Source organism: Bombyx mandarina, chromosome 26 (genome assembly GCF_030267445.1).
Source record: "Bombyx mandarina strain Sakado chromosome 26, ASM3026744v2".
Taxonomy (NCBI): domain Eukaryota; kingdom Metazoa; phylum Arthropoda; class Insecta; order Lepidoptera; family Bombycidae; genus Bombyx; species Bombyx mandarina.
The window spans coordinates 4,120,334-4,146,681 of NC_143232.1; the positions used below are offsets into that span (position 1 = coordinate 4,120,334).

Below are 26,348 nucleotides of genomic sequence, written 5' to 3' on the forward strand. Positions count from 1 at the left end.
AAGCACTCTTTATTCGTCCGTACGTGAACACAAAACGCCTGGGGTCCAGCTCAAGTTGTTTTTCGAGGGCGATTTAGTTGCGGTACTAAGTCTAGTTAGATTGGTGTGGTTTTTAAAGTTAAGGAAATAAAACTGAAAGGATGGTGGCGCTTATTATGTGATCGCATGGGTAGGTCTGAATTAGTCACGTCTTGACTAAATTCTGTCATAAAACAGTCATAATGTTTTACATTTACAAGATACAACTAGAAAATCTACACGTCTTCATATCTCAAGGGGGATAGCCGTATTTACTGCTATAAAACCAGTTAGCTTGAACCAAAAATACCTAAATACTATCGAATTAACGTTATTTGTCTTCTGTCTTCTTAACGAAATGTATTTTCTTTTTATGTCTAAGAGCAAGCCAGACATACGCGTTAGACAACTTTAAGCATTTATTCCAGACATACGAATTAGACAACTTTAAGCATTTATTCAATCTTCTTCTTATAAGCCCACAGACGTCCACTGTTGGACATAGTCCTCTCCCAAGCCTCGCCACAAAGACCGGTCCTGCCCTGCCTGCATCCAGCGGATCCCCGCGTACCTCGCTAGGCCGTCGGTCCATCTTGTGGGCCTACCCACGCTACGTCTTCCGGTACGCGGTTGCCACTCAAGAACTTTCTGGCTCCAACGGCCATCCGATCTACAAGCAATGTGTCCTGCCCACTGCCACTTCAACGTCGCAATCCTTTGGACTATGTCAGTTACCATGGTTTTCCTTCGAATCTCCTCACATCTGATTTGATGTCGTAGGGAAACTCCGATCATAGCCCTCTCCATGGCTGTTTGGGTGACCTTGAGCCTCTCGTAAGGCCCATTGTCAGCGACCACGTCTCAGTGCCATATGTCATCACTGGTAACACACACTGGTCAAAGACTTTTGTCTTGAGACACTGTGGTATATGTTCAATATAAATACCAATTTTAGCGTTGAGATATTATGAAATTAAAGTCTTGCATTTGCAAATTCATTGTCTCTGCAAAATAGAACAAAATAAATACTCCGTATGTACCCAGAAATAATGTAAAATCGTGGAATAAATGCAAGTAATTAATTAATTATTCCAAGCCTCTTCACAATTTAGACCAGATTACAATCAAGGATTTACTGATGGCCTTAAAATTCAAACCTAATGCTGAAGAGATAATGTTGCTGGTAATATTGAAACAAATTTCTGGATAAGAGATGTATCTCTTACAAAGAAGTCCCATTTTACCGTTTTACACAAGTTTTCAAATTTAGCGTTGGAAACTTCCCATCTAGATTTCTTTTTAAAACTACACTCGGCTGCCACAAAGTAAATGCTTTTCTAGGTCGCGACTACATATATAGAGTACGTTTCTGCCTTAAAAGAAATATAGAGCTTGACCTGATTCTGCTCTACGTAGAGCTTCGAGGCCTAGCGCTTCACGCGTTGAATTTAAAATGCATTTTTCTTCTTAAATTGAACTTTTATAGATTTAAAAGTTCTAAACAGAATGGTATTAATTTAGAATAATATAATATTAAAAGTCCTAAACAGGATGCGATTAATTTCGAATAATAATACTCAGAGAGTGCTGCCATCCAATCTCCGGTGAATCTCTCAATTGCCTTTATAACGTTCCTTTATAAGATGGAATAGTGATCTTCTAAGCCATACAGCCGAAAAAGTAATATTGAAATCATTACTCTTTATATATTATATAGGTATCTATTTCATGTATTTATTTACTTATTATATTACATAAATTTTTACCTTATTGTATTAAATTATTGTATGAATTTTGCTACGTTGTCAGAGTATCTGAACCTTAAGAAATCTTACTTTGGAAAGCTAATGTTTGTGAGGCTATCAATCCAAAAAATATATGGTGCATTATCCCCATCTTTGCAGAATTTTCGAGTTCAATTATCAATCAAATTTATTCTGTCGGAAGATTCTACAGCGCCAAAATATCATATGAAACCATCCAGCAAGTGTCTAAGCTGCCTTGTGTACAGTTTCTTGTGTTAGCTTCAAGTGAAACTCAATTGTCAGTAAGCACTTCAAAATTTTAATCAACGACAAACATATTTATTTCCTTTCAAAGGAAATCTTTTGCCCACTTGAAAACAATTGCTGGTCTCATTAATTTCGAAATTAAAAAAATGTATATTCCCTCTGAAAGGACACGTCATTAAGACATCGCGACCAATTAGATGACATCAAAAGCGTAACATCTTAAATCCATCCAATTATGTGAGCTATCAAAACAGCCAGTTAATTATTCATAGGCTTGTTATTTCTCGCGCTCGGGAAGTTTATTCGAGAGGTTTCACTTCAGAGCTTATTGGAAAAGCCGGTTCACAGTGACAGACCACGAGAAAATATGTTTTTCAAATGAAGACTGTACTCCTGCACTAATTTTTTAGTTACAAATGTAGTTATCACTGAAAATGTATAAGAAGATATTATAACAAAGGATTTCAATTATTTTTAAAAGGAATGTAACAGCCCTTGTTGACTTAGCCCCACTTTAATTTTATAATAGCCATCACGTGAATTTACCTACATTTAAATGTATATTTTGGAAGAATCCGATAATTTGGCCGGGTCCGGGTCAGCCCTAACAACATCCTGAAGGCATTAACAGACCGTTATGACTGTCGGTACTTGAACCATTGTACCATGGTTCACTTGCGGACTAAATAATATTAGTAATAATAATGGTTGGTTCGAAGTAGGTATCAGTGGAATGGAATATTTGAAATGTATTCCACTGATAACTACTTTTAATAAATGTATATTTTTTATTTGATTGGTTTTGTTAATGTTAAGTATATTTCAATGATACTATGTACACATATGGACTTATTGTTGTCTGAAATAAAATAAATCATTCATTCATTCATTCATTCATTCATAATACTGTATGTTTTATCTATATTTAGTCTATATTTAGTGACACATAGAGTACAATTGAGAAATGCAATCACTACTTGTTGGTCTGAGTCTGATGGTAAATTAAATAGGTAGAAAATACATGTACTTAATGGATATGCTAATATTTATATGAGTGTTGGACTCCCAAATAATAATGACAATAAATAATAATGTTAATTTTAAATGCCCAGCAAAGCGGACGAGTACGGATAGTATTTTAATAAATTTCTCTATTTTCTTGCATTGTATTATTTTATGGATGTCTCTAAAAATACAATACAATTCCAAGTTTAAAAATTGAAATTCGGTAATAATTTTCTTAAAATTAATATTTGCTGGTTAAGGCATTCTACGAGCAATGAATTTTGACGTCACATATCAATGATGGCGGTGGCATCCACGTTTTGTTGTGGATTTGAGAAGCTAACTAGCCTAGAGTAAGCTACTAGGCTGGTTTGGGTACAGAAAATTAAAATGCATCGGTCGATATGAAACGACTTTTCCCTTAAGACGAACCACGTACAGCGATAAATAAACTTAAAATTCTCATCGGCCCTTAACATCCCATTTCGGCCTGACATTTATTATTAGCCTTTTATTTATAATGACGACACGCTGGCTAATTTCGGCCTGGGTATTTTCACAAACAAAATCGTTGAGCTTTAAAAAAGTCTTAAAAAAGTCATTCTGCCAATTAGAATGAAATTGATAAACATGTAATTATGGTGGTAGGACCTCTTTTGAGTCCGCGCGGGTAGGTACCACCACCCTGCCTATTTCTGCCGTGAAGCAGTAATGCATATCGGTTTGAAGGGTGGGGCATCCGTTGTAACTATACTTGAGACCTTAGAACTTATATCTCAAGGTGGGTGGCGCATTTACGTCGTAGATGTCTATAGGCTCCAGCAACCACTTAACACCAGGTGGGCTATGAACTCGTCCACCCATCTAAGAAATTTAAAAAAAATTGGCCTTCGTCCGTCAGGAACTATGCCAATTGTCTAAAAAAATTGGCTATCACTCAAGATTCATATGTATAAAGAAGATAATAATTGTCAGTTAAAACACGTTTTTTTAGATTTAAATATAAATTTTGACTATCTCAGGGAGGTGAGATGATGTTGACGATGATAATTAAGACGAAATCAACATATAAAATAATCGATACTAAGTTTATCGATAAAATGTCATATCTTCACTTCTCTAGTAATAGACAATCGACATTCTGGCCGGAAGCGCTGATTATCGTCCCCCGTGCAGCTGCGGTCCTACAACTGACTCGTATCTCAGCAATTGACAAACTTGTGTGTTCACCACACACCCACGGATCGTATAGTGAAAATTGACTATGACGAATTTGATCTAACGAAATATAAATTGGACATTGTCTTTGAAATACCGAAATGTCAACCTCAACATGCAGACAAAGTCCAGCAAATTGAATTTCTGGTTCAGGCTTCTGAATATTGATCAAGTTTGATTTAGTTTGAAATCGCTCGAAAGTCACGATCTAATTTTAAAAAGTTTGAATATATTTAACGCAATAATGATACTAATTTAATTTAAAATAATAATGATAAAGTTCCACAGTAAATCTTCTTCACTAGATTATTATCGGGACTAGTTTTGAAAGGTAATCAAATATAAATATGAAAATTAGAAGAATGCTGTCGAATTATATTATTCATTTGCGAATATAAATAAAATCGGTTGTCGTTAATGAGAAAATGATTGATAAAGATTGAAAATGTGAATAGGTCCTAAAGGAAAACCAAATAGTGTTTTTTTTAAATGATTAGAGATAGAGGTAGAGGGAGAAGAGGTCGACCGAAGAAGACATGGATGGAGTGTGTGAATGACGATATGGGAGAGAGAGGAGTGAGTGTTGAGATGACGGCTGATAGACGAGAATGGAAGAAAAAAATTAGCTGTGCCGACCTGACCTAGTGGGATAAGGTAGAGAAAAAGAAAAAGTTTTTTAAAATGATTCTTTGCTATCCTTGTTAAAAACAGACATTTCATATATTCGAATCTGAAATTCGAGCTTCAGAAGGAAATAGACGTAATATTATCAAAATCAATTCAGCTATTCCTCTCGGTAAATGCGTTTCGGGCCGTTGGCCCAGTTTGCTCTAGGCGCCGTTTTCGAGTAAATCAACTCTATTTTCCATTAGCTAACACCAGACGTAGATTCTAATCCAGTGACTATAGTGTTCCGGGAATCGTAGAAGTCTCTTTTTCGTTTAGGAAACTGAATTTAGATGGTTATAGTCATTTGCTTTAAGCAATTGTGAATTATATAACTAATCATTGAGATTGGGTGACGTGGCATTTAACAATCTATAGATTTACTTTTTAATTGTTTTTCATTATAACACACTTCATTTAGTTGATAATCTTATATAACATTAGAATAATTTTTAACTTTCAACTTTACAATACTCATATTTAGTTGTTTATTCCAGTGGCATAGTGAATTTAATTCGATGAGTAGCGAAGGACTCAATATTAGTTTGTTGTAATAGTTGTTGTAGTTGTAATAGGACATGTTATAGCATTCGGGAATCACAAACACCCAAAACACAAAGCCAAAAGTATATGAAGCACAATGATGATACCGGAAAGTACTGCTGCTATATTAAAATGCCATGCTTAAAGAGGAGATGGCGATCATTCAAATAATTCCTCAGAGCATATCCCGTGGAACACCGGCACAAAACACAGAGACCGCTTAAATCCCTCCCTAGATTGAGATTGCCAATCTTACTAAACGTAATTGGGGATCATCATTTTACTTTGGCAATTAATAGTTAGAAAGCACAATTCACTCTGTTACCCATTATATAATTTTGACACCTACTTAATTTAATGATGCTAGCTTTTTTGTTGGATCAGTCTTATAAAACATTGGTAGGCTAAGTATATGAATTCTATGGTATAGAAGTCAGCGTTACTGAGCATTCCACTAACGAGGTGATGCTTAGAATTGGAATTCTGGGACACGTGTCTTTTGATTTTGAAATCAAAACAAGTCAAACACTCTTTTGCGTCAAATGAGCATAAATTCAGCCGTTGTGATTTTGTCCTGTACGTATAAATGTATTTTAGTTAATAAAATTACAAAACTTATATTGTAAATATATTTTTGAGATGATTATACACTGTTTGCGAGAATATTTGTGTAAACATAAAAAAATATATACATATAAAGTACACATAATGTTTAGATACTTTCATTTTCTTGCTTCAGGTTTAAAATTGTGCTTTTATCATTCAATTTTAGCTGGGATTTTTGCACTAAATTATACTTTGAGAATTAGCGCGTATACTTTACCAACATTTGCTACTACGTCAAATAATATTTTTTTTTTTATGATTGAAAGATTATTGTTGGCCCGGAGGCCTTTCCAGTTTCACCAGGACACGTGGGCGAGCAAAGGCTCAGCCAGGAGAGGTGGGATTTGCTAACAGCTACCCGAGCGCCTCCGAAGGAGACCTAACAGCTCAAGAGTAGCTGCTTCGCGAATGAATCTACTAGCGGATCGGAATCGCGACCCGCTGAGAAGATCCGGCGAGAAACTCAGCGAGCTGATTCATGGGTTAGGTAACAAATCAAATGCCTTGTCAATGTAGCCATAGTATCTTTTAGTGGAATCGATTTCACTACGGTTGACTATTTAGTTTCAATTAATCTAAATCTAGCACAGTAAGTAGTCTTCTACAGAAAAATGTTCCTATTTCAAAATATTTATCGACCTCTTCCTTAGTATAGGGATAGTCATGACAAGGCAAATATTTTAAAATTGACGATATCTGCTGTTTTCTTCCGTTTCAGGCGTTATGAACGAGACAACATGACTTAAGTCTTTAACCGCAAATTAAAAATATGTTTTTTTAATATTTTTATTTCTTAACTTGGTAGACGAGCTCACAGCCCACCTGGTGTTAAGTGGTTACTGGAGCCCATAGACATCTACAACGTAAATGCACCACCCATCTTGAAATATAATTTCTAAGATCTCAAGTATAGTTACACGGCTGCTCCACCCTTCAAACCGAAACGCATTACTGCTTCACGGCAGAAATAGGCAGGGTGGTGGTACTTACCCGAGCGGACTCACAACAGGACCTCCTCCCAGTAAAATAGAATAGATATAATAAAAAAGATTGAAAGAAAACAAAAATTTAAATTAGAACAACTTCGTACACTTGTACCGCAACCATTTTTCCAAGACGTTGTAAAATTTCATTAGGCAATACAAGCTTGCACAAAGCAATTTATCTCTCAACAAGGCCTACGTAAATAAGAAACAAAACTTGACTATTAACAGGCGAGAATGTCTTGAGAAAATGCTCTTCAAAAGGCCTGCTTGGTAAATATCCTACTTTGCTAATTTTCCCTTAATTTTGGCGAGAGTCCAAAGAAACGCAGAAACCCGAGACGCGAATTCCTCAAAGCGAAATACAAAACTCGGATTCGACTGAAGACTTGGTAATGAGTTTGTGGCGATTCAAGACAGGTGTCTTTTCCCATCTGAAGATTAAAACGATTTGTGCGTTTGATTAATTGTGTTTTATCAAAACACGCTGTTTGAATAAAACAGCTGTGTGTGCTGTTGTTTCCTTAACACACACTAATTCTTCAGAGAATATCCATTGCCATACAGCGTGGCAAGGCTGCTAGCGTAATGGGTACTTTCGGGCCGGGTGCGATCCAGAGTGGCTTGTTTGACTAGCCGATGCCTACGCGCGCATTGCTGTTAGCGTGGACCTTTATGTTAATTATGACGACGCTTGCTTGAAAGTAAGTATTGTACTTTTTGACGAAGCATGTTGCTGATACACTCTATTTCTGTAATCTGACGAAGCATGTTGCGGATAATAACATGCACTTTTAGGTTAGGAATATTGTGTTCTTTTTTTATAATAAATAAATTAAATAAAATTTCTTACAGAATAATAAATTTTTTTTTTAATTATTCTCGTCCAGAAACAGTTAACCAATATTTTGGATTACAATGTATCGTTTGAAAATTAAATTCATTGAAACATTTGATGGTATCAAGTGTAATGCCAGGCAAAAGAGATGTTACAAAGTGATCCACGGAATCATGTCGATTTGAATTCAAAGGAATTAATTCATCGTTCTCACAAATAATTCCTATACAAATTATTATATATTAAAAAAAAGGGGTACATAAATATTTAGTTTGAGTATATATTTATACATCTATACATATAAACAAAATTGGAGTGTCTGTTTGTAACATTGAAATAACCGCTTTTTACTACATGCATATGAATATATATACGGTACATACACCAAAATAACTTTTTTAACAATTTTTGTCTGTCTGTTTGTTCCGGCTAATCTTTGGAACGGCTGGACCGATTTTGACGGCACTTTCAATGACAGGTGGCTGATGATATAAGGAGTAACTTAGGCTACTTTTTTAGACTATCTTCGCCCCGCGGCGTCACCCGTGGCACGACAATAACCGCGGGTAGCATCGCGGGACTCAACTATCAATAGTAAAATTTAATGTTTCCGAAGCGAAGCGAGGGCGGGTCGCTAGCTATGAATAAATTCAGTGCAGATTGGTAGCATAAACGAATCCTTAACTTTTTTTTTATTGCTCTTGTAGGCAGACGAGCATACGGCCCACCTGATGGTGAGTGGTTACCGTCGCCCATGGACTTCAGCAATGCCAGGGGTAGAGCCAAGCCGCTGCCTACCGCTGTAGCTTTCGTATAATGTTTGCACGCGACTCGGGTGATTAATATTTGATTGTGAAAATTTTTTAAACGGTTGCATGTCTTCAACCATTTAAGAATTCGTCTACGGTATTACATTATTCTTTGAAAATTTCCATGATTGTAAATCGGTATAACAGAGCCCGTATTACAATCAAATGGTTTCTCGGAAAAGGAATTACTACTTCGCATGAATCGTAAAAAAATACTGTGGTAAAGTAGATTTTATTACCAGGAGAGACTCGATCGAAAATAATGAAAAATATAATTTTTTGATAGGAAAAATATCTGATAGAAAAGGTTAGTATTTCTAATACTCAGTAATGTAGAAATTTATGTTTGATGCTTATGTTTATTTGATAGCTTTGAGAGGCTATTTTAGCTTCTCCTTGACGTGTAGGTAAGCTCACGGGGCTCAAACCGGGAGTATTGCTAACACTGGCCCTAGCAAGAGCAGTGCTTCGCAGAATCTACCAGCACAGAATCTACCACCGCAGAACTTATATCTCAAGGTGGGTGGCGCATTTACGTCATAGATATCTATGGGCTCAAGTAACCACCTAAGACCAGGTGGGCTGTGAGCTCGTCCACCCATCTAAGCAATAAAAATAAAAAAAATGTGAGCCGTCACGGGACGCCTAGCAGATGTGAAACATCGACATTATTTTGTAAAAGTAATATGCAGAAAATAACAGATTGTGATAGGAACTAAATATGTCATAATGATAAAATAAAATATTACGAAAAAATAATTTGTTTTCAAGTAAAACAGGTTATGTGTACTGTAGTAAACAACACTGTATACACTACGGAGTATACACTATAGGTATCCGAGCTCAGTGTAGCGAGAGAGATGGCTTAACGCCGGATCGAGTGGGAGAGAATCGCACAGTCCATTGCGCATGGCGACGCGTCGCCATGGAATGCGTCGCCACGCCAGAAATCGGTTTTACGTGCGGCTATAGATGTTTCACATCAAAAAAACAAAAATATCGTAAAAATGTACCAATTTCATAATCTTTGTCTAATATTTCGAATCACAAAATAAATCAATTTGTATTCCTGTGAACAAATTAAATTATTAACGTATTTTCAATAACACAGTATAACAGAACGTAGCTATAGAATTGGATTTACTAGATTCCTATCGATTTGTTAGATGAACCATGAACAAGTCCCTTAAAGGTAATAAGGAAACTACCTAGGTTTGAAAGGACCTCGAAGCGGTGAACGGGGGCGTACTTAGATTACACTGTTAGGTATGAACTTACTCTGTGGCTGACTTTTACCGACATTAACATGCATACATGTCATGACATTACGATCCAATAGCTTTTCTGGTGGCTTTTGTCATCGTGAGCATATCTCCTGGCTTTTGAAGATTTTTATTGTTAACTAGCTGACCCAGCTCGTAGTGCCTCAATCGATGAATAAAAGGCCTAAGCTTTTGTATAAAATAAACATAAAACAAACAAAAGGAATCCGTCCGACGGGGGACACATCAAAGGGAAAAAAAATATCTTTATTTTTTATTTTTTATTCCGCGCATTTTCATATTTGTCTACCTTTTAAACCTTCTCTGGACTTCCACAAATAATTCAAGACCAAAATTAGCCAAATCGGTCCAGCTGTTCTCGAGTTTTAGCGAACTAACGAACAGCAATTCATTTTTATATATAAAGATGCAAAGAAACGAAATTAAGTCATTATGATAGGAAGTCATAAGGTAGCCATTTTAAATTCTTAAGCATATAAATAAAATAAAAACAAAAAATCTTTTTATTTCACCCCTAATAAGTAAGTAATGCATTGTATATAATCTTTTTTTTAATCATTTCTAAATTATTATTATTTTTACTTAAGCCAATATTATAAAAAAAGTGTGGTATGCAGGAACTGCCGCGGTAAAGCTATTGCATAGCATTTTTTATCAACTTATGCAATTATAATTAGACAATTATAATTTAATATTAAAACAATAATAAAACAAGACCACGCTATATTAAACATTAATAAAAGCAAAACATTAACTGTCCCCTTCACACTCATAAGCTAGACCGCGCGAGAGAGAGATGGGCAGATTTTCATGATGCGCATGCAGTGTGACGTCACGCCACGCGCTTATTCACAAACACTACACAAGCGCAACGTGTGAATGTGTTAAACGCGAGCTACATGGTAGGCGGAGTGAGGGGTGCTAGGTTTTTTTCGCATTAATAAAAGCAAAACATTAACTGTCCCCTTCACACTCATAAGCTAGACCGCGCGAGAGAGAGATGGGCAGACTTTTCATGATGCGCATGCAGTGTGACGTCAACCTACGCGATTATTCACAAACACTACACAAGCGCAACGTGTGAATGTGTTGAACGCGAGCTACATGGTAGGCGGAGTGAGGGGTGTTAGGTTTTTTTCGTTACGGAATTTCATGATTTGGTCGCCGCGCTCAAGGCCCGCGATAAAAGCTATGCAATAGCTTAATAAAAAACCTTTCAAATTGATTTAGGTTCAGTGGTATCATGCTATCCATACTATAATACTACGAATGTGATATCGAGTCAGCTTACTTGTATCGGCTTTACATCTCAACCACTCAACAGATCAAAATATAAGGAATCATTTTGACCGAGCCTCAGTCGTAGAATCGCCATCCGGTGAAGCTAAAAGTATTGATGTTTCTTCGTGACCCGATCTCTTTTAAGCTATCTGATAAATAATTTAAAAAAATTCTAGAAGAACTAATATGAAAGTCAATTCTAATCTTGGCTCGGAATCTTCACAATACCTCCCTGTGCCTCTATATGTACAGATGAGCTAAAAGAGCGTGCTCAATTACGGAAAATTGGATTTGGTATATGCTACACGGAATAAGGGAAGAACTTTTTACTCGCTTCGTAAGTTTTCCACGGCGATTGAATATGTATATATATTTTATTGCCCTAGTAAGTAGACGAGCATACGGCCCACCTGATGGTGAGTGACTACCGTTGCCCATGGACTTATGCAATGTGAAGGGCAGAGCCAAGCCGCTGCTTACTGTATATTGTTATTTTACTGTATGTGTTTTAAATTAAGTAATTACTAGCCACTCGCCCTCGCTTCGCTTCGGAAACTGTATTTTATTATTGATTTCTCCACTATTTAATGGATGTTGTTATACATATAAACCTTCCTCTTCAATCACTCTATCTATTAAAAAAACCGCACCAAAATCCGTTGCGTACTTTTAAAGATTTAAGCATACATAGGGATATAGGTACATAGAGAAAGCGACTTTGTTTTATACTATGTAATGATACTGCAGAGCTATCAATTCAACTGTTTCAAGTGTGGTAACTGTTTTGTTTTTGTTTCCTTTTCATTTTTGGCTTTTCGTATTTTTTTCTTTTTCATTCAATTCGATTTTTTTAAAACTGTTTTTTTTAATTTGTTCTCTTGACCAATAGATCTTTGATGTTGTACATTAACTTGACCTAAATGGATGTTCTGTATCTATGTACTACCAGTAATTACACAAATATATAATTTTTGCGTGTTTAATTTTAATACAAACGAATTTCAATGAGCGTGGGTCCCCACTTGAAATCCCTTCAGGTTATTCAATCACGATTCTGCAGGATAGCCGTCGGAGCGCCTTGGTTCCTTAGGAATGTGGATCTCCACGACGACCTAGAGCTCGACTCTTTTAGTAAGTATCTACAGTCGGCATCGCTGCGCCATTTTGAGAAGGCGGCACGACATGAGAACCCTCTCATCGTAGCCGCTGGAAATTACATACCCGACCCAGTAGACCGAATGGTAAACCGTCGACGTCGCCCAAAGCACGTCATTACGGATCCTCCTGATCCATTAACGGTGCTTTTAGGCACCACAAGCACCGGTCACCGTCCTCGTCGAACCCGTCGCTTGCGACGAAGGGCTCGACGAGCGAACTAACCCATAGACACAGCCCACTGAGTTTCTCGCCGGATCTTCTCAGTGGGTCGCGTTTCCGATCCGGTGGTAGATTCTGCGAAGCACTGCTCTTGCTAGGGTCAGTGATAGCAACTCTCCGGTTGAGCCCCGCGAGCTCACCTACTAACGTTAGGGTGAAGCTGAAATAGCCTCTCAAGGCTATCAGCATAGGTAGGGAAAAAAAAAAAAAAAAAAAAATAGCGTGGGTCAAGAAAGTATTTCTTTGGAAAATTGGTGGGGTTTGAAGACGGGTATAGTTGTGTCGTCCTTACGAGTACACCGGGCTTCTTATCCTTTAGGCCACCGTGATGTTTTGAATTTTAGATTTAGACTACAATTTTTTTCTTTTGTCTCACCATTCACACAGTATATCTTTATTTTGGAGAGCAGTGCTTATTGAGAACACAAAGCCATTTTTTTTTAAATAAAATTCTAAAGATTTTCTTTTCATTTAAAAATACATTCGATGTAAACACATTACTTCTTTGGAATATTTTTGATAGGTTTTCGAAGCATCGATCATGATAAGAGCGATCGTAGCTTCAAAAAGGTATATTTAATAATCTTCCTGTTTCAATTACTATCGGATAATCTCATCAACGGTCCGCCGAAGAACAGAGTCAGGATATATATAATCCTTACAACTAAATTGAGTTGTGTCAACTAAATTAACAACTGACTGTGATTAATCCAAGATTAATCTCCGACTCGATCGGACGACACAAATAAAGTGACGACATCAAATATAATTACTAGAGCGAAGGAGACCCGAAGAAATTATATGAGAAATTCATCATTTTTATTCTTTGGTGGGCATTGAGGTTAGATAAGGAAGTTTTCCTTCACGTTTGAATAGAGTTTCTGAAAAGTAATCGAAATGAACCGAATTATATGTGATTATAGATATAAGTTTATAACTTTTTTTTTTTTTTTTTTATTGCGTAGATGGGTGGACGAGCTCACAGCCCACCTGATGTTAAGTGGTTACTGGAGCCCATAGACATCTACAACGTAGACGCGCCACCCACCTTGAGATACAAGTTCTAAAATCTCAGTATAGTTACAACGGCTACCCCACCCTTCAAACCGAAACGCATTACTGCTTCACGGCAGAAATAAGCAGGGCGGTGGTACCTATCCGCGCGGACTCACAAGAGGTCCTACCACCAGTAAAAAAATGATGCTAATACTGCCGATTTTCAAAACTTTTCGGAGTTTCAACTTTATTATTGAAACTGGTGGTGTCCTCTTGTGAGTCCGCACGGGTAGGTACGACCACCCCGCCTATTTCTGACATGAAGCAGTAGTGTGTTTCGGTTTGAAGGGTGGGGCAGCCGTTGTAACTATACTGAGACCTTAGAACTCATATCTCAAGGGGGTGGTGATATTTACGTTGTAGATGCCTATGGGCTCCGATAACCACTTAACACCAGCTGGGATGTCAGCTCGTCCACCCATCTATGCAATAAACAAAAAAATAAAACCTCAAACCTCAGGAAACGGTTGTACGATTTTACATCAAAATGACGTCCAGGTATAATGAACAATGAATCATTCAGCGCTATTGCTCGTTCAAATAACCTTTATGTATATAACAATGCCATTTAAATATGCGAAGTACAAATGACAATGTGTTCACAATCGTTGCAACGAGATGAATGCAGAAACGCGCGAATGTGGGTCGCGTTTACATGACAACGATGCATGAAAAACATTTGATGTGGCTTCCAGAGTATTATTAACTGTCGCCGACTTTCATTGTAATAATATTTCATTCGAATGTCACGGCTATGTTAGACGCTTTAAGCAGTACAGTAGAATTATTGTGTGAAACTATTGTGATTATTAAAGGATGTGACAGAAATCGTAAAAAAAAAAAACAAAATGTGTGCAATTCACACGTGGTAGAAGTGAAACCTTCCAAAATTAAAATACAATTATCCTAAACGTCTTAAGTATATGTAAAATTTTGTCATTAGTAAATAATTGTAAGGTAGCGCCCTCTGTGAATTGATATTTTAATTTCACGTATAATCCTAAATTAAAATTCACTACAAGAGCTTTCATACACACGTTAGTATTAAAAAATCTCACAGATGGCGCTGTATTAAATAGTATGTATATTTCTGTCTCATTCTTTGCTGGCTTCATCCTACACATTTTTGTATTTGTGTCTCTTACCTGTCGTTTTTTCCGTCGCATCCGGTTTGAAATCACAACGATTCTAAAGAAGTTTTCACTTCAAAAGTTTTTTGTATGTTTTGTATGTAGGTATGTTTTCATTTGAACCTCATTATGACGATCCTAGATTTATTAAACATTACAATTTATATTATTAAGGAACTTTAAAACGCTCTTAAATTAAGAAAGACACTGGACTGTTTCATGATATTATGCCAACAGCTAACACCGTTGCACTTGCGAACTAATTACTTTAAAACATCTGGAAAATATTAAAAGGATTCCGACTGATTCAATGGTACAGTAATTAGCGCTACTGGCTGTTACGCAGAGGGTCGTGGGTTCGATTTCCACATCGGGAAAATATTCGTGTGATGAACATTGCGTTTTTTTTTGCTTAGATGGGTGGACGATCTCGCCGCCCACCGGATGTTTAGTGTAATCCTCTGAATTAAATAATAAATAATAAAGATATAACTTGAAACAAATCACGCACTGTCGTTCGGCCCCAAATTAATCCTCAAGTTATTTCTTTATTATTTATTTTCTATATAATTAAACCGGGAAACCGAAAGAGACTAGGGATAGAGACAGCGATAGAGACAATACATAAAATAATTCGTACAGTCAAACACGTATTCCTTTTTTTTTCAATCGCTCAAAAATCAGTTCTATGACACAAATACCACTAATGTGTATCGATTTATTCGAGATTTTAATCGAGTTTTTGTCCGCGAAATAGATATTTTTGATGGGAACGGTAATGTATATTACTTGTTTCATTAAATGCAAAATATTTGACATGTAACCCGATTGGCAGCAACAAAAATATTAAAATGTTTGGCCAAGTACCAATTGCGACTAAGAGCGATAGTTTTTTGCAATTTATTTGTTAATGATGTTTTATTTATATATTTTTGTAATTGTATTACACGAATAATATTTGGTGACTCTGGGATTTCTTTTCTTAAAAAAAAAAACATTCTGGAATACTACCCATAATTGAGGCCGTCAGCGCAAAAGTGGGCTAAGCTTACCATAGGTAGTATAGAGGCAATTGGGTTTGAATTTTCATGAATTTGAATTTGAGTAGGAAAAAAACGCGCAAAAATAATGTTTACAAAACTATCTGTTATCTATGGGTGAAAGTAAGGCCGGTTTTGCATCAAAATTCATTATATTTTAAATTAATTCCAATACACATAAGGTTGAATATAAAAAATTGTGGGTTAGTCCACTTTTGCGCTGACGGCCTCAATTATGCTCTTAAGAGAACTATTAACATTTTGCATTCGGAGAAGTGACTTTCGCTCATCAAAATAAGTGGTAATCATCACCTATCGAGCGTAAAGGGTTAAAAGAATGAACGAGAAGATTGGATAGGATAACTGCTATTGGAATTCAGTCAAATTCAGGTATCTTCTGAGTCTGCATGGGTAGGTAGCACTACCTTCCTATTTCTGCCATGAAGCAGGAATGCGTTTCGGTTTAAAGGACGAGGTATCCGTTCCACTTTAAAAACTGTGACTTAGAACTTTTGTCTCAAGGTGGGTGGTGGCACTTACGTTATTAATGTCCATGGGCTCCGGTGACCACTTAAAACGAAATGGGCCGTAAGCACGTTTACTCATCTTAGCAATAGAAAAAGATTTGCATTCACTTTACGATGGGATGTCTTGTAGTTGAATCGAAGTGACAATGAAATGAATTACCGCGTCCAAAATTTCTTATCTCACAGAAACAAGTCAGCGAGCATAGATTGACAATTATAGTCCTTCCGCTGTTAAACCAATCTTTTCATTTCGCTGGTTAACTGTGTCTGAATTAGTTATCCTCCAATCAACTTTTAATACAATATCATTTAACTGTGCCACGGATTAATATGATCAACATTTTAAAAGCCCACTGTTAATTTTTTTATCAATTATATTAATAAAATAAAAGATTCCGATCCACTTAACATTGAGTTCAAATATAAAATTGTGTTTACATGTGCTTTGGTTTGCTTACAAAATTAAGTAAAAATTATATTCATACCTTCTGTCTACATTGCATATAATATTAGTATGCAACTAATGTATATTTATGATTGCATACATTAATGACATGCATGAATGGAATATGTGTTGTTTGATTTTTCTAATCTTTCTATGAAGTCTGATTTAATGAGGAATATACACATTTGTGTTAGAAAACAGATACTGTACTAAAAATAATATAATAAATACTATGTACTGGGTTCGTTAAATTTTTTGAATCTTATGATGTTATTGAAAAGTACATGTAATAAACTAGCATTAGACTTTAATATTGTTACTTAATACTTTAACTTCATCGCTCTTTTTAATTCAATTAAGTTTGAATTTTATGAATGCCTATTTAAGTGCAACTATAGAAATAGCAAAATATCATCACCAAGTATCAAAATTAATTCTCTAGGTCTATCTTGTGCAAAAATGAAGAATATTATTAGATAATATTTCTTAGCTAGAGTTGGGTTACATTATTATTATTATTATCTTATTATTATTTTTTTAATCTCGACATTTAGATTTCATAAATGAATCTTGTGTTGGTACCATAAGGTCCCATTTAGATCTCTGAAATCTTTAGAACTTACGTACAAATAACGTTTATGAAACAAAATTAATATACGTCAAGCAAATCCTCATAAAAAATAACTTTAGCGAAATTCAATTAAAAACTTCGTAATGACTCCATTTAGCACTTCATTATGAGATAATTGACTATTTTTAATTAAGAAACATTCAGGCGGAGACTGCCGTGTGTCTCGGAGTGACTCGTCGAGATGAGACATTGTTTATCTTTATTATTCATTGTGCTTTTAAAGAGTAAGTAAGGTTTACTTATTCCCTTTTTGTGGATAAATGTTTTAGAGTAGATTATTTTTACTATGTCTACTCTGTCTGTCTTAATAATTCGATAGTCCCTAAGTTTGTGTCCAAAATGATTGGATTTATGGAGGGTGCCTTTTGATTTTGGTGCTATTGATATTATATCTTTAAATTACATTAGGATTTCGTTCTAAATCCGGGCTTTTCTAAGCGATCCATTTCCTTTGTGTGACGAAGTATTATATCAAAACTACTTTTGCGGTTTGATGTTGCGTTTATTATTTTCATTGTACTATTTCTGAGCACTGTACGCTTCCATCCATGATCTAAAATCAGTGGACCATCATTGAACGGATTTCAAGAAAGCCCAGTAACCTGGAATAGTCCTGATATGTATTAAGGCCACAAAACAGGGAGACGCGATCTCAAATAATACAAAGTGGACTTAAAAGAAAAATCTTCCTTTATTTTACAAAATATGAAAAATACCTCTGAGACAACCATTTAGAACGAGAAAAACCGCGGAGTTGTGTTTGCTTAAATATTATTTTCACGAATTTACAAAATTGTAAATTATCTTGTTTTGCATATAGTTGTTTGTCGAAGCCTTTGCTTAGTTTAATTAGTGTTAATTGTGAAACACGTTGGAACGGGAGCTGAGGGATTCTACGCGTCTACCATAAACATGTACAAATTTCATTTTGTATCTTTCGCCTTTAGTCTTCATTATAACTTTTGAACTTCATGCTCATTGTATCATTTGCTTTGATGAATATCCTTATTTTCTTTTTGTCAAAATCATAATTTTATGTAGTAACGTGTTTTGGTCTTGAAATGTTTGCAATAGAATATTCTAATGCCTAAATTATCAAAATACCTTTATTAGCTTCTGTAATGTTACCGGTGAAAATAGCACCTTGAGAACAGGAGATCAGGACAATCTAATAGATGTAAACGATAATGGATGTTTCACATCTATTAGACTTTCCTGATTTTCAATACGGTATTACCAATCCTATCCTAAGCGACTATCCTACATCGTTCAAGGTCACATTATCACTTTCTTTGTACATATTTCGTGACAGGGTGACGATTCAGTGGGGAGTCTTGTAGTGCAAGACACGATTGTGGGTACAAGACCGCGCGGCAGATTACCGTTACGATGGACTCAGGAGTGCACAAGAAAGGCCGCGGTGCGTGAGGAATGACGGCGTATTGTGAAGCGCATCCAAAATGATGACCACGACCACATCGCCAAATGTTCAAATGACTGAGAAAAAGAAGAAATACTAATCCATATGGACATGTCTTGGTATTTACCGGTGGTAGGACCTCTTGTGAGTCGGCTCGGGTAGGTACCACCGCCCTGCCTATTTCTGCCGTGAAGCAGTAATGCGTTTCGGTTTGAAGGGTGAGGCAGCCGTTGTAATTATACTGAGACCTTAAAACTTAAGTCTCAAGGTGGGTGGCGCATTTACGTTGTAGATGTCTATGGGCTCCAGTAACCACTTAATACCAGGTGGGCTGTGAGATCGTCCACCCACCTAAGCAACAAAAAAAATGTGAGCCGTCACGGGACGCCTGGCATATGTGAAACATCGACATTATTTTGTAAAAGTAATATGCAGAAAAGAACAGATTGTGATAGGAACTAAATATGTCATAATGATAAAATAAAATATTACGAAAAAATAATTTGTTTTCAAGTAAAACACAGAGAGAATCGCGCAGTCGATTGCGCATGGCGACGCGTCGCCACACCGTACACACTACTGTATATATATACCATCATATATCATGCGTCGCCACGCCAGAAATTGGTTTTACGTGCGGCTATAGATGTTTCACATCAAAAAATTTCCTATTAAAAATTCAAATAAATATAACGTAATGTATTTCCAGATGCCGCTTCTTCGTCGACCACCACGCCTATATTCGAGAGCACAACATCAAATGAAACGACTTCGACAGATTTCAACTATACCACAACAATAATTACCACGACCACGGTCGCACCGGACATCATCGAGACAACACTGTTCAATAGATACGTCTTTGAAGGGGTGGATTATGATGTCCTACCTCAGAACTTACGAGATTTATATAACGATTGCTATGGACAAAATATCCGGTGTGTGAGGCATAGGTAAGGTTATTGAACTTATTTGAGTGATAGATGACTTTTAGAGACTTTTACTGGTGGTAGGACCTCTTGTGAGTCCGCACGGGTAGGTACGACCACCCCGCCTATTTCTGACATGAAGCAGTAGTGTGTTTCGGTTTGAAGGGTGGGGCAGCCGTTGTAACTATACTGAAATCTTAGAACTTAAATCTCAAGGTGGGTGGCGCATTTACGTTGTATATGTCTATGGGCTCCAGTAACCGCTTAACACCAAGTGGGCTGTGAGTTTGTCCACCCATCTAAGCAATAAAATATTTATATATATGTATATCAACGGTATTTAGAATAGGATTACAAACCAAATTCAATATTAAGATCGGATACAACAAACCAATTCTTTAAATTCTTTCCAATTTTTTTTTATTCAAATATATATGTATGTATGTTGCTCGTGAGACACATAACGTCTTCTTAATGATACTAAATGACGATCACGACCGTTCTGACAAGAGCGATACGACAAAAGATATGATATAGGTATTACACAAAACGCATCGAGTACTCTAATTATAATTAGTGACCACAAGCTCAAAGCAGCCATATACGTACTCAACTCGAAGAAGACGTAAGAGTGACGTCATAATATGTGACACGAGGAAGGATATTTATAAAATACTAATAAAGTCGATAAAGCATCTACCTAATTTTATATGCAATAAATCTATGAGTAAAATCAATCACAAGGTATGATCAAAATACATAAAATAAGTATAATTTTACTGATGCCTGTTCTGAGCCACAAAGGTGGGTACTATTATAACTATTTAACACAAACTTTGGCTTAACTGATCCATCCTGAAGTTTGAAAAATATATTAAACTACCATAATGAACATATTGAAATCGTTGCAAGCAACATTCTACCTTATACGTGTTTTCAGAACGGACCATTATCCTGTGTGCGGCTATAATCTGAAATCGGGGTACTACGATGATTATTACGGACCGTGTGAAATCGAATTGCAGAACTGTTATTACAGAGTTAAAAAAGGCTACGGGATATACGGGACTGATTACAAAAACGGTTAGTTTCGTTTTCCAAATAATTTGCATATTATAGAATTTAGCTATATTAGGCTATATAGGAGAGGCTATATTAGCGTTACCCTAGCGTGTAGCTGAGCTCTCGGGGCTCAAGCCGGAGATGTTGCTAGTACTGGCCCTAGAAAGAGCAGTGCTTCGCAGAATCTACCACCGGATCGAAAACACGACACACTGTGAAACTGTATCTATGGGTTAATTTACTCGCCGAGCCCTTCGTCGCAAGCGACGGATTCGGCGAGGACGATGACCAGTGCTTGAGGTACCTAAAAGCACGGTTAATGGATCGAGAGGATCCTTAATGACATGTAATTACCAACGGCCATAGAGGCTGCAACGTGACGCATCCCATTTAAAAACATTAGGTAGAATTTTTAAATGCGTTGCGTTACGATTATCCCACTCTTTAATGCTAATGGCGTTGCGAGTGCAAGTTGCAAGTATGCCGTGTGTTTGAAGATTTTCTGTGCACCTTCATTACACCACTACGCCTTATCAGTGCTGATAATTTGATACTTTAGCACTCAATTAAACTTGGACATCATGAGTAGGTGTATTTTTAGAAATTAGGTGTCTACTAGAGTCTGGTCAAAATATTATCATAATCGAAACATACACACAGAGCCTCACTCCTTAATCTTATTGTTATCAAAGTCCCTATTTTTGGTATCCAACATTTGTATTACAAGCTAAGAAAAACAGAAAGAACATTGGCTATTTATCTGTAGAAATACTTGTTTCTGCTCAGTATATAGTTTGAACCTACTGTTATATAAAATTTTGTTTTTACAGATATCATTTTCTATAATGGCGAAGGCTATAACTGTATATATTATTTAAGAAAAGCGAAAAGTAAAGAGGAAATGCACAAACTTTACATGGGAGAAGATTACGACGACGATGCATCTCGACGACGTGGTCGGAAAGGATAATAAATTATTCATTGACAATTTTACAATTTTGCTTTAGTTTACCGACTAAACAAAATGAATATTAAACTATCGATTGTCTTCATAAAAGTAGTTATTCGACTAATACAAGAAGATTGGACATCTTCGATCTCTCCCCTTCGTATTTAAAGCATTTCTATTTTCCTACAAAACCAATTTCAGGGTATACTGCAAGTAGGGTTCGCTTTTATTTCTTTCTTACCTATTAGCAAATGTTTCTCAAGTTCAAATTGACAAACAGAATCTAATACATATTAATACTTCTGGCAGTGCCGTGTACGTGTTATCTATATAACCAATAATCATATTACTATTATATTCAACACTATTGTGTTGAATAGCAACTATTGCGCCAATCTTAACTTAAAAAAACTAATAAAAAAGTGATGTATTAAATAAAATAAAATGTATAGATTTACTTACCTAATCCTTTAAAAAGAAGTCAGTGTTTTTTGTACCTGCAATAAAAATGAAATATAATTTATGCATATCTCTTACGTTTGTGTTTGGTTTTAGTTGAAAAGGACACAAAGCTCTTTAGGTCTTTGATATATTATGACTGTTTCTTTTCAATAGATAATAATAGTTCAGACATGATTAGGTTTGTTTGTGGAACCTATATGATAAGCCCTCCTTGCTCTTTTTGGATTATTTTACGATGAGCTTCGGTTGGAAAACGAACCACATTATTTTTAGTACTATTTTAATGCCACTCTACAACTGTAGGCCGGATCAGCTAGATGAATGTATCGAGTAAAACATGAACCCAAGAATATGACTCCCAAAAATTAATACTATTATCGGAGAAGATGATATGTTAGAAGCGAAAAATTAGTAAGTTTTCGACGGGTAATGAGAAAGTAAGACCTACACGGTACTAGAAGATTAATAAATTGAAATATGGGTGGAAACAAACCGAGTGGGATATAGCTAAGATGGATGGGTTCTGTGTATTGTTAATGTTCTCTAAGTGATGATAATGATGACCAAAATCAAAACAAAATGGAATAGATACGAACTTTGATGGGTGAAAAAAGAGTGACAGTCATACCGGTGGTTTTAAAAGAATTTTAAGACGAATTTGCAAAAAAATTTGGAAGTACATCCTATTTTATGTTTAAAAGAAACAAGAGACTATATGGCCTTTTTAAGAGTTGCTTATACCATCAACTAAATTCTTTCACTATTTAGAAAAGGGTGCTACTACAGAAATAATTTGCATAGCAATCAATTATTTACATTGCAAAAACAAGTACGGTCATTCCAAATTTCTTTAAGAGAGATACTGACTGCGACCGACTATTAAATCGGGTAATGTCACCGTTTGTCGTCGTCGTGGTCTAAAAGATAAGACGTTTGGTACATTCATATCTTGCAATGCACCGGTGTTCGAATCCCGCAGGTGGGTTCCAATTTTTCTAATGAAATACGTGCTTGACTGTTCACGATTGACTTCCACGGTGAAGGAATAACATCGTGTAATAAAAATCAAGCCCGCAAAATTATAATTTGCATAATTACTGGTGGTAGGACGTCTTGTGAGTCCGCACGGGTAGGTACCACCACCCCGCCTATTTCTGCCGTGAAGCAGTAATGCGTTTCGGTTTGAAGGGTGGGGCAGTCATTGTAATTATACTTGAGACCTTAGAACTTATATTTCAAGGTGGGTGATGCATTTACGTCGTAGATGTCTATAGACCCCAGTATCCACTTAATACCAGGTGGGCTCGTCCACCCATCTAATCAATAAAAAAAAACGACTAAAACCCTTTGTCGCTCAACGATAGGCTTCCAGGTCATAGATGAATATGGGTTTTTCAGGTAGTGTGAGTAGACTCTGCTCCCGTGTGGAATTGTGCAATAGTAAAATGGAAATGACAAACAATTCAGAGCATTATCCATGGAGATTTCTTGTTTTAAATTTATCTTAATTGATATGATTGGGCACACTATTATTTAAAGGGTTCTTGTCACGATTTCTACCCGATGATATGTAGGCGAAGTAAAATGTCCCTTAGAAATAAGGTGACACTCTACAAAACTTGCATACGCCCCGTCATGACCTATGCAAGTGTAGTGTTCGCTCACGCGGCCCGCATACACTTGAAATCATTCCAAGTCATTCAATCCCGTTTTTGCAGGATAGCCGTCGGAGCCCCGTGGTTCGTCAGGAATGTCGACCTCCATGACGACCTGGACTTAGAGTCCATCAGTAAGTATCTGCAGTCGGCGTCCATGCGCCACTTCGATAAAGCGGCACGACAGGAGAACCCTCTCATCGTGGCCGCCGGTAACTACATTCCCGATCCTGCGGACAGAATGGAAAGCAGTCGACGTCGCCCAAAACACGTCATCTCGGATCCTCCCGATCCACTAACGGTGCTTTTAGGTACTTCAAGCACCGGTCACCGTTCTCGTCGAACCCGTCGCTTGCGACGAAGGGCTCGACGAGTAAATTAACTCTCAGACACAGCCCACTGAGTTTCTCGCCGGATCTTCTCAGTGGGTCGCGTTTCCGATCCGGTGGTAGATTCTGCGAAGCACGGCTCTTGCTAGGGTTCGTGTTAGCAACATCGTCAGGTTGAGCCCCGTGAGCTCACCTACTAAAGTTAGGGTTACGCTGACATAGCCTCTCAAGGCTATCAGCTTAGGTAGGAAAAAAAAAAAAAAAAAAAAAAAAAAGTCACGATTTTCATATTGAATGCGTACCCGATATTTAAGGGCTCTTGCTAGTGCCAAAATCACGGGAAGATTTTAATGGATATGATTATTTAAATTAGCGGTTCTATAGTCGATTAGCATTTTCGCAAATGACACTGGTTCATTGTTTTGTCTAATTCAAAACAAACAAAAATATAATATTATAAGGCATTAACTTAACTGATACCATATTCACGAATCATATAGATTTTGAGCATCTCATATTCTGTACCGCATTTGCGGTTACAAAGCTTTAACCCCGTGTCAATATCAGGCATGGAACGTCGGTTTGTTACCAGCTCGTATTATGCAGTAAAGATATATTTTGTAAAAGAACCTTTTCGTGTGAAATAGAATGGAAATAGTGGCCCATTATTTCCATTCATATTATATATTTTAGTAATGTGGCAGTTGCGGATACGAGTAGATCCTGTTTATTTCTTCTACAACGGCCGCCATAGACTTCAAACCGAAACGCATTATTGCTTTACGGCAGAAATAGCTTGGGTGGTGGTATCAACCATGACCATGATGGTAACATGAACTTGTCTATGTAATAAATAAATAAGAAAAATATCTTTTTTTGTTTCATAATGTTAATTTACGCAGTGAGAATACCAAGTAGAAACTATATTTAATTAATAGTTCAGAAAACAAAACCGCGCGTGACTAACCATTGCGTTGTTATTAACAAACTCTGACAGGCAATGTTTTCCACATGACTGACACGGAGTGATATTATCTTTAACAATTACATAGGTTTTAGCATTTCATAAGTTCCCGATATTTCGGCGCTGTTGCAAGCGCCATGATCACGGATAGACTGAAGACTTCGATAGCATGTTAGGAACATACAAATCTGTTTACCTTCTTTCTAGGCAGTTAGTATTGACAGATTTTTCTGGACGCTTTGAGAACGCATTGCTTTTTACCAAACTTAGTACTGGAATCAATTTATTTTTTCCCTACCCAATCGTTTGTAGCTTAAGGGGCTATTTCAATTTCTCGCGGACCAGTAGGTAAGCTCACAGGCTCAGCCTGAGAGAATTGCTGCCACTAATTGCCGTAGCAAGAGCAGTGCTTCGCTGAAACTGTCACCGAGAAATTCACTGTGGAATTCAGGAATGCACCCAGATATAAAGTAAAAAATAACATGAGACATCTGATTCGAAACTGAGCAAAATAGAGCTAGTTCGGGACAACGTCGCATGTTAGTACTTCCTTCGGTTTTCGAGAGAAAATAGTTCTAATCGTGTGTGTTTACGAGAGTCACTTTTAGAGTATTATACCTCACGAATTTATCTTCATTAATTTTCATTATAATAAAGAATACCATAAAAACAGTACCAGATACTGATAAACATACTTATGTACTTATCTACTCGTACATATGTTTAAATTGAACGCATGAACTTCGGCTTGCAGCTGTTCTTCTTCTTCTTCTTCCAGTGCCTCTTCAATCCTGAAGGTTGACCGTTAGCTTCCTGTATTCCTTTCTGTCAGCAGCCAGCTGGAACAGCTGTTCGGCGGAAGCAATACGGGTCCACTCCCGGATATTCCGGAGCCATGACTTTTTTCTTCGCCCAGCACGTCTCTTTCCGTCCACTTTGCAACTGTTAGCAAACCCCATCCCTCCTGGCTGAGCCTTTGCTCGCTCACCTGTCCTGTTTTATATTTTTATTTCTTATTGCTTAGCTGGATGGACGAGCTCACAGTCCACTTGGTCTTAAATGGCTACCTGAGCCCATAGACATCTACAAGCTACCCACCTTGAGATATGA

At 36.7% G+C, this 26,348-nt stretch overlaps 2 protein-coding genes across 3 annotated transcripts in view; one reads left to right on the plus strand and one right to left on the minus strand.

Annotated features, from left to right (window-relative positions):
* Positions 1-26,348, minus strand: part of LOC114248399 (octopamine receptor beta-2R) — a 168,644-nt gene that overhangs the window by 80,537 nt on the left and 61,759 nt on the right. For both annotated transcript variants that reach the window (XM_089738919.1, XM_089738918.1), the window contains exon 2: positions 22,291-22,325. The gene's annotated coding sequence lies outside the window, so the exon portion shown is untranslated. The remainder of the gene's footprint in view (positions 1-22,290; positions 22,326-26,348) is intronic.
* Positions 17,611-21,895, plus strand: LOC114248400 (uncharacterized). Its single transcript, XM_028181617.2, has 4 exons — positions 17,611-17,692; positions 19,598-19,841; positions 20,758-20,900; positions 21,710-21,895. The coding sequence occupies exons 1-4, from the start codon at positions 17,650-17,652 to the stop codon at positions 21,847-21,849; spliced, it is 570 nt and encodes a 189-aa protein (XP_028037418.2). The 5' UTR covers positions 17,611-17,649; the 3' UTR covers positions 21,850-21,895.